The 14,359-nt window shown below is 41.8% G+C and overlaps 3 protein-coding genes across 9 annotated transcripts; 2 read left to right on the top strand and 1 right to left on the bottom strand.

Moving 5' to 3' along the window:
* The first annotated feature begins 39 nt into the window (after positions 1 to 39).
* On the top strand, positions 40 to 5,431 carry LOC139817666 (lipase 3-like). Its single transcript, XM_071785914.1, has 9 exons — positions 40 to 1,988; positions 2,331 to 2,526; positions 2,616 to 2,730; positions 3,038 to 3,281; positions 3,615 to 3,773; positions 3,864 to 3,951; positions 4,052 to 4,194; positions 4,337 to 4,491; positions 4,570 to 5,431. Exons 1-8 carry the CDS (start codon positions 1,872 to 1,874, stop codon positions 4,487 to 4,489), a joined length of 1,215 nt encoding a protein of 404 aa, XP_071642015.1. The 5' UTR covers positions 40 to 1,871; the 3' UTR covers positions 4,490 to 4,491; positions 4,570 to 5,431.
* Positions 4,726 to 12,699, bottom strand: LOC139817662 (uncharacterized). Of its 2 annotated transcripts, XM_071785907.1 has the most exons (12): positions 11,801 to 12,699; positions 11,205 to 11,393; positions 10,857 to 11,107; positions 10,456 to 10,630; positions 10,145 to 10,326; positions 9,812 to 10,057; positions 9,532 to 9,634; positions 8,553 to 8,624; positions 8,035 to 8,129; positions 7,765 to 7,921; positions 6,814 to 7,689; positions 4,726 to 4,981 (listed from the first exon to the last, which is right to left on the bottom strand). In XM_071785907.1, exons 1-11 carry the CDS (start codon positions 11,892 to 11,894, stop codon positions 6,839 to 6,841), a joined length of 2,415 nt encoding a protein of 804 aa, XP_071642008.1. In that variant the 5' UTR covers positions 11,895 to 12,699; the 3' UTR covers positions 4,726 to 4,981; positions 6,814 to 6,838. The 2 variants fall into 2 exon arrangements, with proteins under 2 accessions (XP_071642008.1, XP_071642006.1); XM_071785905.1 differs by having other exon boundaries at positions 4,726 to 7,689.
* A 156-nt stretch (positions 12,700 to 12,855) lies between these two features.
* Positions 12,856 to 14,322, top strand: LOC139817670 (cytochrome c oxidase subunit 4 isoform 1, mitochondrial). Of its 6 annotated transcripts, none has more exons than XM_071785921.1 (4): positions 12,856 to 12,994; positions 13,534 to 13,731; positions 13,814 to 14,006; positions 14,080 to 14,322. In XM_071785921.1, the coding sequence occupies exons 2-4, from the start codon at positions 13,540 to 13,542 to the stop codon at positions 14,187 to 14,189; spliced, it is 495 nt and encodes a 164-aa protein (XP_071642022.1). In that variant the 5' UTR covers positions 12,856 to 12,994; positions 13,534 to 13,539; the 3' UTR covers positions 14,190 to 14,322. The 6 variants fall into 6 exon arrangements, with proteins under 6 accessions (XP_071642022.1, XP_071642019.1, XP_071642021.1 ...); XM_071785918.1 differs by having other exon boundaries at positions 12,964 to 13,104; XM_071785920.1 differs by having other exon boundaries at positions 12,985 to 13,125.
* The last annotated feature ends 37 nt before the right edge of the window (positions 14,323 to 14,359 follow it).

Raw genomic sequence — 14,359 nt, forward strand, 5'->3', positions numbered from 1 at the left:
GATTTATTTATCCACTCAAATATCTTAAAATCCATAAATTTAAAAGTGGATATATACAGACTTGAGCACGAACGCGAATCAGGCAGCCCGAGGCCATACCGAATGCCTCGGAGTCGTCAGATAGTAAAAGGGCTCGAGGACGCATGAGGCAACTGTTCGACTTTGCCTGCTGTTGCTAGTCGAACGACCTAATCCTCCTCCTCCTCACCAGTGCTTCACCCCCCACAGCCTTGTGTTCACTCCTTTACCTCCGTGGAATCACCACTTATACGTGCTTTGGACACTTTGGATACGTCCCAAGTGTCCAAACTGAGCACGAATTTTCTTTGATGGACTGACAGCGATCGGGCTCGGGCCGAGGCTGTGCGGCGAACGATCCGAGGCAATTTGTCGCGCCTCGGACCAACGTCCACACGTGCATACTCAAGTCTGTATCTGTCTTTAGAAGGGAACTTTTTCGACAAAAGTTGTTTATCTCTTAAGTGGGCAGATAAGTGTGCCCTTGATTAATCTCGAAATTATGTGAAAGTTAGGTCAAGATCATCTATAACATTTACGAGTGGAAACTTTTGTTTTGATGTATTTGACAACTGTCCTCGAAAATCTTTTCAAAACGCTATATATGTGTCCTTCGTATAAATATATTAATATTTCCGAATGCTGATTTACTATAATAAGGATGTAATTAAAAAATTGTCACTTTTGAATTATTTGCAAAAGAATGATGAGAATTCAATGCACTGAATGAAGAGCTAGAAGAGCTAATATATAACTAGATACTTTTATTCCTCTAAAATCAATTATTATACCAAAATCACATTTAGCAATGACAATAATATAAAATTTTAATGATTCAAAACATTCAAACTCATTTTTTGGAACTTTGTTTTTTTTTTAGTTGTTGCAGCAAATGAACAAATATATTTTCATTTGATCTTAAAAATATGTAATGTACGTATTTGCAGAAATATTTCCGACAAGATTGTCTAATAATAAGACGCTTGATTTCGCGATGGCGCACGCGAATGCCGAAAACATTTCGATGTAATTAATCATCACGATCCATTTTTTCGCAACTATCGCGAAGAATTTTTTTCAATGTTATCGACGCCGACACTTGACGTCACTGTTCGAGGATTTATTGTCAATGATATCGCCGATTGTCCACTAAATTATGCGAGGAAGGTAAGAAAGGTCGTATGTAAAATACGTCGACAGCCGTGAGCCGTGTAATCGCGCGTCGGGGAGCGCGAACGCGTGCTCGCGCTCTCCGGCTGCCTCCTCATCTTTCTCGGTATCGCGACTTTCGGAGATTCGTGTCATTAATAAAAACAATTCGCGGCCTCGCATACGTGAGCATACGAAAAGCGGATAAGGATGAACCGCGGGATGAGGAAGGCGGAGGTTGCAACTTACGGAAACGAAATCGGACTCGCGTATGGAAGTAGGATCTGCTGGAATTATTCGGTTTTAGTTTGCGCCACGATCCGAGACCAATAAAATCTCCTCGGAAGAAATGAGAAGGGTGGGAATCGCGGGCTTAATAAAGGCGCGCGGGAAGATCCTGCGACTGTTTAAAGGGACGCGCTTCCTCGCGTCGCATTGTTGCGCTTCACTTCCGACTTCTTCAATATATTATTTATATATACTTATTATTTCTTTTATCAAAATTCATGAATTACTTAGTCTCTGTTATGCGTTTCGTTCAACTTGTCGATATAATAGTGTTGTATGAATTAATGGTGTGTTCACTTTGTTTAAATTTTTATTTAAATCCACGATAACGGGAAGCTGCGTAAAGTAAAGTAAACGATATCTTTGCAATACGAAGTGCATTTTGCTCCGTAAAAGTGACTGTCCATCGAGGAGATATGATTGCGCATTGGTGTTTTGTCTCGCTGTTATGTTATGGATTCGTCGTTCAAACAAACAGTCTATTTCGCACACGTGGACTGTTCCCTCCGAGAAACGATCCCAATTTACTGGTCGTAAGTGAAATGATATAGAAAAATGCAAATTCTTTTTTACAATAAAGTACGCAATGAATTTAATCATGAGAGTTAATCCCTTGACTTTAAGTCGTAAACGTATTGCAAATTAAAAGCGCAATTTTTTTAATAATAAAACTCATATAATCTCAGAACTTTTATTACTTTATTCATTTTTAAAAATAAAACTCATAAAATCTCAGAACTTGCATTAGTTTATTAATTACAAATTAAATTTAATTGTTAAAATACTCAACTTTTAATCAGCTGTTATCTTTTAGTTTAATTATTATTGCTTAATTATCAATTATACTCTAGCAAATTATATCCCGTTACTTTTAGGAAGATAAAGTAAGACAGAGTGGCTATCCCTTTGAACTTCACCACGTAACAACTAAAGATGGGTACATATTGGCTGTCCATCGGATACCCAATCGTTCCAATAAAACGATTGAGAATCATCGAGTGGTGTTGATCATGCACGGATTGTTGGGATGCTCAGTGGATTGGCTGATAACGGGTCGAAATCGATCAATCGGTAGGATCAGATCAGTTTTACGTTCAAGCCTCTTTTAGCTTATAGATTTTAATACGATTAAAAAAAATTGCCTTCAATATCGTTGTTAGCTTATCTTCTGGCTGACAATGGATACGACGTGTGGCTTGGTAATTCCCGTGGAACCACGAACTCGAAGAACCACACAATTCTTTCCATACAAAACGCTCAATTCTGGGACTTCAGGTATCGCGAAACTCTGGAACGCCCTCCCGCATCTCGTTTCTCATCTTTCTTGCGACAAACGAAACTGTCGCAACTTAAAATTTGATACTCGCAGGATTTTCTTCACTTCTGTAGGATTAACTGCGAAGAATTAATGATTAAATCATGCATGTATATGAGTTCGCTCAATCGCGTTCAATTCAAATCGATCTTAATGATTGTTGAATATTATTTAGCACTTAATTGGTTTTGCATACAATAATCTCTATTATATGTATATTATATAAATATTAATCAATTGCAATTCTCTCGTGAATATTCTATTTAGCTGGCACGAGATGGGGATGTATGATTTGCCCGCTATGATAGACTATATATTGTACCAAACCGGCCAACAGCAGCTGTTCTACGTAGGCTTTTCTCAAGGAACAACGCAATTTTGGGTTCTTATGTCCCTCAGGCCGGAATACAACAAGAAAATCAAGCTTATGTCCGCTTTAGCCCCCGTGGGTTATACCGGACACATTCAAGGTCTGCTGAGACCCGCGAGTTTCTTCGCGAATCTTTTTAAGGTAAGGACAGCTATAAAAAACATTTTCCGAAACTGAGACTTGAAGAAAAAAAATGTAAATAACCAACGGAAGCCAGTATTTTATACATAAACGGAGTATAATCACATTGTCTGCTACTTTTCCTCTACGAACGAAACTATAATTATATCATTACTTATGTAAAATAAAACCTTTACATATATTTAATGTAGAACTGGAACTGTCTTTTCGTTGAGAAAAATTGATGACGAAATATTTTTATTGTATGTTCTAAAGAATAATTAAATTAAAGAAAAAGCTGATCTCGCAAAGCTTATATTCCGTGCTAATTATCGTATCCGCTTAATTCGACAGGGATTTTACAAGTTCACCGGATATTTCGAGCTTTTAGCGAATACAAGACTAGAGAAATTTGTGACGTATTCGTTGTGCCGAGAAGACGTTTTCACTCAACCCTTCTGCGAGCTGCTTGTGCACATGATCGGAGGTTTCAGCGTCAACGAGACGGATTACGTAAGTTATCGTCATACAAGCTGTACAAATCGACTCCGAGCTAAACGTGACTCCGATTCGCTTACGTGAGGTAACGTTACATATTTTCAGGCGCACTTGGCAGACTATCTGCAGTTCGCGCCGGCGGGATGCTCGTACAAGCAATTGGTTCATTATGCGATGGGCATTCAAAATCCAGGTAATCAGTTTCTCTCAGAGGGTTCGACTTTTAATTACAAGCTTGTAGGATCAAAGGTCCTCCTAACTACGACCTTTCAACCGAATCGCTTCTTTTGCAGGACATTTTCGGCCTTACGATTACGGCATCCTAAAGAATCTCAGATTTTATAAGCGATTTGTACCGCCGGATTACCCCGTGGAAAAGATCACGGCCCCAGTGATCTTGTATAACGGCTTGAACGATTTCTTGGCTCATCCAAATGTAATATTAAACGCGTCACTATTTTACCGTTGTGTAATGTGTAACACACGGATGAAGGAAGATACTCTGTCGCTTTTTCAACTATACGTAAAAATTCCAAGTTCGCACACCTTGTTTCATTGTATCGTATCATTTATTTTAGGATGTTGAGTTATTGAACAGAAAATTGCCGAATATCTTGGAGAAATACACGGTGACGCTAAAGCGATTGAATCATTTCGATTTCGTATACGGTCTACACATACGAGATCTCGTCTACGATCGTCTGATCGAAAAGATGAATTCCATACCGTAAAAGTAAAGCGCAGATTCTCGAATATCATTTATAGCAGACCCTGCAAACGGTATGGTTTAATCGTAATTTATGTATTCTAGATACCAATTTGAATCGAACGCCTAACGATCTTTGCGGGTCCAAGACGCATGGGGTTGCTTCGAGAAAGACACGAACCACTTCAACTATTTTCCATCAACTTTATTTCACGTTCGTCTTTCTTGTAATCGTATAAATTTTGATTACGTGCATGTGCCTTGTTTTTTTTTTTTTAGAAAAGAAAGATAGACTTTTGTACATTAGAGCGATTAATATTAGACGCATCTATAACACATAGCCATTAAGTATTACTATTTATTATTATGTATTGTTACGACTTTTTTATACACTATCTGAGAGAAGAGATTGAACGTGATGCATGTTCAAAAACTGTAACTGTACCACAATGCTGTGTATGTAGACGAATTGAATCATAGTGAAACGTTGAACCCGAGCGGAAGCCAGTGGAAGATGCTGAAACAAAATAAGATTTCTAGGACTCGTGTCGAAATCCCGGTGCGGATTCAATCTACAAAATTATCGATCGAATAATGCTCTTTATAAAGTCCACACAAAGCATTCCTTTTTCTCATTAAAATTAAAATGTATTTACCGTTTCACTCGTGTTATACGAATCATACGTTATTGAAGTGCCTTTTGATTATATAATTGCAATGCTTATTTGTACGTGTATATAATTTAACATTAGACAATATGATAATTTTGATACATAAATTTAAAAAATGTTTACACACATGATCTTGCTTGGAATAATTTTGTACAAAATAGAGAAAAGATATTACTGCAAAGTAATTTCTATCAAAATTTTTATTTGTATCATTTTTATTAATATACTGGATTATTTTTATTTGTATCAATATGTTGAATAAGATTTATTACAGCGATATTTTTTTTTTTTTTTTTTTTACAAAATTATCCCAAAAATGACGAAGTGTGCGAGTTTATTATTCACCCCCGATAAATAAGAATCCGCGTCTGAATACTATCGACAATATTTATTAGTCTTCACTATATGAAGATGCGCGCGTTTTCATCAAATTGCGAGAGTCTTATAATTCTGATATCTAAAAAGATGGTTGGAAAATAAAAATCCTAGACTCGTTTTAATTTGCTATATTTTCGCATGGAATAATTGCACTTTACGAAAGAATAAACGATAGTAATAGATTTATTAGTAATTACATTTTGTGAATGATATATACTTTTTAAATGTTCTGACAAAAGGATTATGGATTTGAATTATGCTGTTCTTTACTTATTTCACTGCAAGATTTATCCTAATGATTCTCTCAGAAAGCGGTTAATAATTCATTTTTTCGCAAAAAAATGAGATAATAACTGCCTATCATTTGTGTTATCTTGTCACGTACGAATTACATAAAATTATTATGCGTAAAAACGCATGTGACTAGTTAATAGTTACTTGGAGATATGCAATATCGATAAACGTAATTTTAAAACGAATAGGATAATCTTAAATATTAAAAATTAGTGGAATATATAGATTAGATTGAAAAAAAATCTAGAAATTTTATATTAAATTGATAATAAAATGTCTACTTGAAAAAAATGTTTTCTGAGGAAAATCGTTCATTCTAAAGACGCTCAATGGATAGGAATGCCAAATTAATGCTTGTTAATCTTGAGTGCGTCTCGATAAATCGTAAATCGTGATAATCATAAATCATGAATTTAATACACTTTCATTTCTTACAACTAAATCTAATAATAAATCTTTATCATAACATATCTATACAAATTCTACGAAGTGATCAAGTAACTTTATTGCATATAAATTGCTATTACCCTCAAAAAAAGATTGAGCAAAAATTTCACTGTTCTTTCATAATAACAAATTATATTCTTTATGAATAGTTTTACTATCACAATATAAACTTCGATTGATATAAAACTATATAATGAAGAAACGAAAATATATATTCGTCGATATCTGTAATTATTTCGCGCGCGCATGCAGTTAAGAAAATAATATTCAAATAACAAGAAACAGATAGGAAGCAAAAGTTCCTTGCCAAGTACCACAGACTTCTGCACCATATTGAAGCGCCATAATTTATGTATAATGTACAATCTTAATTACTGTACCAGATGTCAAAAGATATTACATAAACGCTGCAATAAATGAGAGCCAAATGCGCGACAATATAACAAAAAAAAAAAAATCTTGTTAGTCTATATAACAAGCGGCAAGCTTGTCAAAAATAATGTATCACTGCTTTTCCCGTATTTTTCTGTTAAAGTTACAATCAGAATAAATATACAACCTTGGGCTAGGAGCAGGTCCTGACCTCAATTCCTGTATCGATGTGACGACTTCTTACCATCGCGATGGCTCGACTTGGATCGTGATTTTCTACTTCGATCCCGCGACCTGGACCGACTGTTCCGCCGTTGGCTCCTCCCAGAAACGTAAGACCTCGATCGTCTGTGGTCTCTCGAACGGCTGCGCGATCTCGAGCGCGATCTTCCGCGTTTCGCTATCCGCGACGACTTGCTGCGCGACCGGCTGCTCCGCCGCTTCTCTCTGGAATGCGAGCGAGATTTCCATCTGCGGGAGCGCGATCGCGAGGACCACTTCCTATCGGTAGACGTCGATCTGGAGCGTCGATAGCTGCGCGAACGCGAGCTCGCACGCTTCCGATCGCGCGACTGCGAGCGACGCTTTCTGCTTGATCTATGATCGCTGGAGGAGCGCGAAGACCGCGAGCGATAATCCTTGCGCGACTTCGCCGATTTCGAGCGCGACCGCCGTTTGTGGTGCCCGCCACCACGTTCGGACGAACGCGACGACCTGGTGGACCGTCTGCCACTCCGCGATTTGCTCCTGCTCTTCGACTTCCGTCGCCGGGTGTAACGCTGCTCGCGCTGCTGTTGTTGCTCGCGCTGCTGCGACTGCTGCTTGCCCGAGCGCGTTTTCTCGTGCTTCTTGGATGCGGACTCGCGGCTCGTCTCGGACAAACTGCTCGTAGACTCGCTGCTGCTCGACTCGGAATCGGGGGAACCTGACACGGTGCTGCTCGCCTTCGGTTGCTGGCCGTCGGCCGCCGGCGCGTTCTGCGGCGCCGCCGTTGGACTTTGACCGCCGCTCGACAAAGTTTCGGACGCTTCTCTTTGATTATCTACCGTTTCTTTTTCATCAACTAAAGTATGACGTCAGGAAGTTACACTTAGTCTCCGAGCGGCCACATACGGGTGGGTTGTCTGTCGAAACATACCTGTCTCCCGGCAGCTAGTATTACCGGTATGATTTTCCTGTTGCTTATTACTGTACTGTTCCTCGCCGCGTTGCTCCTCCTCCTCTTCCTCAGCGAGCCGCGCCTCGATTTCCTCCTCCGTCTTGCGGAACGCCTGCTGTCGTCGTCTCAGCGTTTCCTGCGAAATCGGCTCGTAAAACGGTGTTGTCACCTCGACGACGCGAGCACGAGCTAACGTGACGCGCGGTCAAAAACAACGGTTCAAAAACAATTCTATAACAATTTCTTTACCTTCAATTCCTCATCGCTGTCGTCGTTTTGTATCTGCGCGTGCTCGCTCTGCTCCTCCTCGGACTCGCTGTTACTGTCGTTATAGATGCTCAGACCTACGGCAAACAGAGCCGGAAATTACATCCGTTCAGTGCGTTCGCGGCGTCACGGCATTCTCTCGGCGTCGGAGTGACGAAAAGAACACAAAAAAAGGAAAAAAAGATATGCAAATCTCGGCTTCGGCTAAATTGTTTCAGCCGTTACTTTCGTCAAGAAACGTCCTGAGAACGAACGAGAGAGAGAAAGAGAGAAGTACTTCTCTCGGTTGCGGCGGTAAACAATCTCTATGATAGAACGGCCGAGTTAACATCGAATTGAACTTCAATGCGTGCGTAACACGCAGTGACCCGTGTCTCTCCTCTTTTCTTTTTCTTTTCTTTTCTTTCTCTCGTTTCTCTCAACGAGTCACTGCATCGTTCACGGCTGTTCCCTACGGATATCGCCGTGCGTTGTAATAAAGTGCGTTAAAGCGTACTCACCGAGTGATTTGTGAGTGATCTGAGCAAGAGGGGCCATGTTGAGGGATGCGACGGGGATCTCTCCTGCAGGGACTTACAATACACACGCATTTAGTAACCAATCCCTAAAAGTGTGCTATCGCACACGGATAACGCCCCCGATAATACCGAATGGCTCTTATTAATCAGCCCATTCGCGCAAGGGGGGCTAACCGTCCCTTCGTCCCTTCGCTTCCTCCCATGTACCTTAAGAAATCTTTATAGCATTATTTCACACTTACAAGTCGAACTATAGTTATTCTAATGTCCTAAAAAGAACTAGTCGACATTGCGCGATTTGCTACGCGGCTTGTAACTTTTATTGCCGGAACTTCAAGAGATAAAATCCGCAATGCTCGAAACGAAGTTGTTAGAGATACTTATAAAGAATTGGATCATAGCTATGTGTATCTTTAGATGTATAAAAATCAAACGGTAAAATATGCCCATGATGTAAGATGGGTATTGACGTATATTTTTCGTTAATTATATATTAAATATTACTGGCTAAATTAATATCTAGGCGTCCTTATTAAAACAAGCTCCGATTATAGATTATTGAAACACTGTGTTTACATTATGATACAACAATATATAATATTTTAGAGTTTCTTTATCGTAGAGATGTATCGCGAAAGAGATCATTGCCAGGCATATGCCGGTACGTAAAAATGTCTCGTAATACAAGACGATTACGTAATCAAAACGAAAGAGAGATATGTGCCTTACGCTACACGCAAATCCCTGAAAACGCAAAACACAGGATGTCCTGAAATTGCCGAATAATTAAGTCTACATATTAAGGTATCTCTGTTTAATGCTTTCAACTTTGTATTACACAATCGCACAGCTTCGTCGCAGCATGGCGCGGCGAGTAGGCTCACTGAATCGGATTCTGTGCTCCGACGAGCAAAAGCACGGAAATTCAATTGGTTAGTTCTATCGTGTGTATCTGGGGTACCTTTGGCACGTGCGCGGCTCCAAACCTCCCTGCATACCGCGCCAATCTCTTCGTTCGTCACTTCTAGAAGTATTTCCGTCAACGATCTCCTTACTTTCAACATCTGCGTAAACGACGAAAGACACGATGCAGTCCACGCGGTATCATGAAATTAATTACAATTAATTATGTTATAATAATAATATAAATAAGAATTTAATTTAAATTTATTGGATTTTCTCGGACAATGTTTAACTTGAATATTATTTCAATAACAATAATTCAGAATAATTCCGTTTACCACATCCTGTAAAATTTCCTCCCGAGACCGCTTTTGCACGATCGGGACCGTACTAGCCGCAGAAAGAGCAGTCGGGCTCTCATCGGGGCCCGTATGAGATTCGGGCGAATCGGCGTCCCTGAATCGCGATCTTCGCGGCCGTACAACGATATCCGGAGTGCGATCGTAGCTCTTTTCCGCAGACTGCTGTCCGCGTGCGTTACCCGCGTCGAGATCCTGCTCAGTTTCCTTCTCCGAGTCTGAATCCTGTAAAATAACAAGTGTGCCAATCCGCGAAATTCGCGAAACGAATCGAACTCGTCGCTTGGGTAACGTAATCCAATTAATACTTACAAATTTACTCTTGCTAGGATTGAGCACAGCGCGCGCCTCGTCTTCCGCCTGCTTGCGAGCTTCTAACTCCTGCTTTCTCAGTATCTCTAACCTTTCCCTCTCCATAGCTTTCTGCTTCTCCTTTTCCATCTTCTCCAATCCTTCGCGGATCCACGCCGGTAACTGTCTCCGTTTTGCGGCATCTAAACAGAATCAATTAACAGCTACATGTAACTAACGGCTCGCATTGAGATTATCATATTTGTCAGTTGAATCACCTTTGAATTGTCAGCTTTAACAACTGTATTATTATTGTCTATTATAATTTTTACCTATAGTCGTAGTGGTATCCTCTTCCGGTGGTGTCTTTTCTCTGTCATCTCGACATCGAACGGGATCCATCACCCTCATGTGAGGTCCTCTACTCGCATGCCTGATACCCTTCATGAAAGGAAGCGGCTGTGGCGATACTGCATTAGGCGGCTCACCGGACCAATAGTTAGTAACCTGATGAACATATTTAATAAGGTACTTAGCGGAGTGACACGTGGATATGTTACTGTGGTTGCCTTGCAATCGAAAGGTCCTGGGTTTGATCCTGATTCTCATTCCACATATGGTTTGGGTTTTATAAGAGATTGAGGAGTTGAAAGTTGTGAACAGTAAATTTTGGATTACTATTTTAACAAAATATAAGATTTCACAGAGATTTCATTTTCCTTTATTTCTTTACCTGATTAAACGGTTGTCCGGATGGCACCGAGTTGTATGAGTACAGCGACGGCGCGGGAGGAGGTGTGTTGAAATCAGTAGTGGTCGATATCGTTGGTGCAGGTGGTATGACCGGTACGGCCGGAAGTCCGATCGGCTTGCCATCGGGATCTACGGTAACTCCCGGCGGAGGTACCCCGCTCCATTCCCAATTGCCGGTTCCGGATGTCGAGGTGTTCCAGTGACCCCATTGGTTCCATTGAGTCCAGGCTTCTGTTCCGATCGCAATAAAACATTTCTCTCATTATCTAATTTTGATAGCAATCCATTATTCGTATTAAAACCACCAAAGTCGTGTGTTCTCTCTGACCAGATCCACTGATGTTTGGCGCAGGTGGTGCAGGAGGCACGTCGTCGTCCTTGGTATCCATGTCCATCGGTGCCTCGCCGCTACCATCATTCGCAGAACATATGGGATTTATGTTGGGTGGCGGTGGAGCCGGGGGGACCACGGTTTCCTTCATCTTTATCCACTGCTGTGCCAGAGCCGCCCAATCCACTGTTCCCAAATAAACATATGTAAAATTCATGCGTTACTAATGGCGATTTCTGTTACTTATGTTACTCTGTACCAGTGTACATTAAGAAGGGCTGTTATACATGAAGTTACTTATCGATGAATCCATAATAAGACGTCTATCAGAACAATTGACAAAACACCAAATGTTGACGTCCGTTTGAACGCACATTGGACCCTTTGTCCATCAACCTGTTATATGTCATTTGTGTTTATATTTTGCTTTTACACATATAGGTATCTTCATGTATTGACCGTATAGAACCCAATTTAAGGACCGAGTGATATCTTAATGAAGCACCGGAACAGAGTCAGTGCAAAGTCCGCGGGTCACATTCGCTGTAAACCGCGGGGGCTAAAGCTTCGTCACTCAGGGGAGGGAAGAGTACCTTGATCGTTACTCATGTTCTGATAAGCCGAGGGATTAAGCGCCCACTGAGTCGGATAGTCCTTCCCCTCGAACATTTCCCCGCTCATCTTCATCTGCGGAGGCGCGCGGTCAGGATTCCAAGCCAGATTGAGCCTTAACCTACCACAGCGAAAACCATAGTCCGACTCGAACCCTTGCCTTGACGCCACTTGGAAGCGAGCTCCGAAAACGAAACGCGCCGCGCGAAAGGGGAAGACGGCGTCCTCGCCCCGACTTCTCTTCTCCGCTCGCTCGCTCTCTCTTTTTCTCGCCGACGCGACGATGTCTCGAGTGTCTCGACAGGCTTGACAGAATCCTGTCCGAATGTCCGAATACTCCGAATGTGCGTCTCTACACTTCTACAGCTACAGCGCGAAAGGTCAGCGGTCAGCCGGTGCACCACTATACCGTGTGCCCGGAAAATTCACGAACACCGTCGTCGTTACTATCCGCTCGCCGCGAGCGACATATATCGCCTAAGGACGACGATGAGGAAGTCCCGGGATCTCGGCCGACTTTACGGAACGCGATCCCGGGATCCAGGCGACATTCCGCAACGCACCCGAGGACACTCCGCCGGAGAAGTATCAAGCATCTTGCCGCGTCCCGCAGCGCCAACGAAGCACCTCTCCCGGTCGCCGAGTGCCGAAGTTGTCACTTGTCACCCGACAGTGCCGCCAAAGTGAATCGGACTAATCGGACAATTCGGACATCGAACGCGCCCGATAAAAGAAACACCGTCTCTCAAGTCCCGTTCGCAATTAGTGTCCGATTTGCTTTGTAATTTTCCTTCATTCTTCGATAATTATTATAATTATCACACGCATGGATAATGAAACTCGGATGATAATAATAAAATTGCAGTTTTTAATGAAAATTGAATATTATCGGGCCCTAAATATTATACATGTCTACAAAACAACTGCCATGGATAATAAATCATAAAATTTGTATTATATTATGAGTTAATTGTCTAAATTTTAAGTCGCACAGATTGTCAGTCTTCAGTAGCTCGTCAGTGAATTAAAATTTTTTTCCGAATAAATTACCGCGCGACTGCCGGATCGTTTTGCGAACGCATCCGATCCGGAAGAGCCTAACCTAATCCGTCCTCCGTCTGCCCTCGGCCATTTTGCTCCCTGCGAGCCAGTGACAGAAATTGTTGCAGACGGCGGTGAGTTGCGTGGTATTGACATCAACTTCTCCCGACGAATTCGGTCTTGACGCGATTACGTAATCGAGCCTCCGTGACGGATCCCTTCCGTCGCGCATTTCCGCTCTCAGGTTAGCCTCCTTATCAGTTAGGTAATTCGCTCGCACACATCGTATCCGATCTCGGAGCAAGGCATTCTTCTGAAAATATTGACGTTTCTCGGTGAAGAGTCCGCCGGCGCGATATACGGAGGCAGATATCTTGGTTGTGTTTGTGCCGTATGACAAATAATTCTACGATACAATTATAGTAACATGTATATAAATCTCGCAAGATGCGTATAATCGCACTGAATTGGCAGATAACTCGAGGGTACCCTCGTCAAAATTCGACGTAGGGCGACTCGCGGTATCGTGACTTAAACGGGAATTTTAAGTGTTATATAAATCTCCGCATATCTCATTCAATGATTAGATATCGAATTTTGTGTATGGAGTAATTGTCTCGCATGTCAGTACTGATACTTTGATACTCATCTATTTTCTGTTGTATTTTTGCAGTGAACAATGGCAGGCAGACTGTTTGCGAGTCGCTTGCGACCTGTCATTCAAGTCCAAAGATGCGGGCTGATGACCATGGAGAAGGTTGGTAACAGGGATGTGGTGGGCTTCGGATACAATGGCGAACCTACTTACTTGGACAGAGTAGACTTCCCTTGCCCTGCGGTACGCTGGAAGGAAAACAGCTCTGATATCATGGTGAGAAGAGGATAATGGAAGTTAGAGTCTCACGAATCATCGCTAGGTCGCAATTGTCAAATTACTGTGTCTCTTTCGTCAGGCGTTGAGAGAGAAGGAGAAGGGAGACTGGAAGAAGCTGTCGATCGAAGAGAAGAAGGCTCTGTATCGCGCGAGTTTCCGCCAGACGTTCAGCGAGATGGACGCGCCGACAGGAGAATGGAAAGGCATCATGGGAATGGCCCTGCTGGTAGTGAGCGCTGGCATGTGGCTATATCTGTACTTTAAGGCATTCGGTATGTTTCCTGCGTCTCGATTCGCGTCGCCGAGAAACCGCTGATTTAATAAAACCGTTGTCTCTTCTTTCAGCTTATCCACCCTTGCCTGAAACATTCTCGCTAGAAAGACGATTGGCACAGTTAGACCGTATGAAGAAGCTCGACATGAATCCGATTGACGGACTCTGCGCCCGAAAGTAGAATAGCGACTGAGCAAATTAAATTTACTCTGCTATTAATTACTTAGTATCATTATGTACAGTATCTCGTTCTGTGGGCGCTTGTATATATGTACAAGTGGCGAATTTTTAATAAATGCCATGTGGTTACATTAGAGCGCTATTAATATATTAAATTACGTTGCTGTTAAT

Source organism: Temnothorax longispinosus, chromosome 8 (assembly GCF_030848805.1).
Source record: "Temnothorax longispinosus isolate EJ_2023e chromosome 8, Tlon_JGU_v1, whole genome shotgun sequence".
Lineage (NCBI taxonomy): Eukaryota > Metazoa > Arthropoda > Insecta > Hymenoptera > Formicidae > Temnothorax > Temnothorax longispinosus.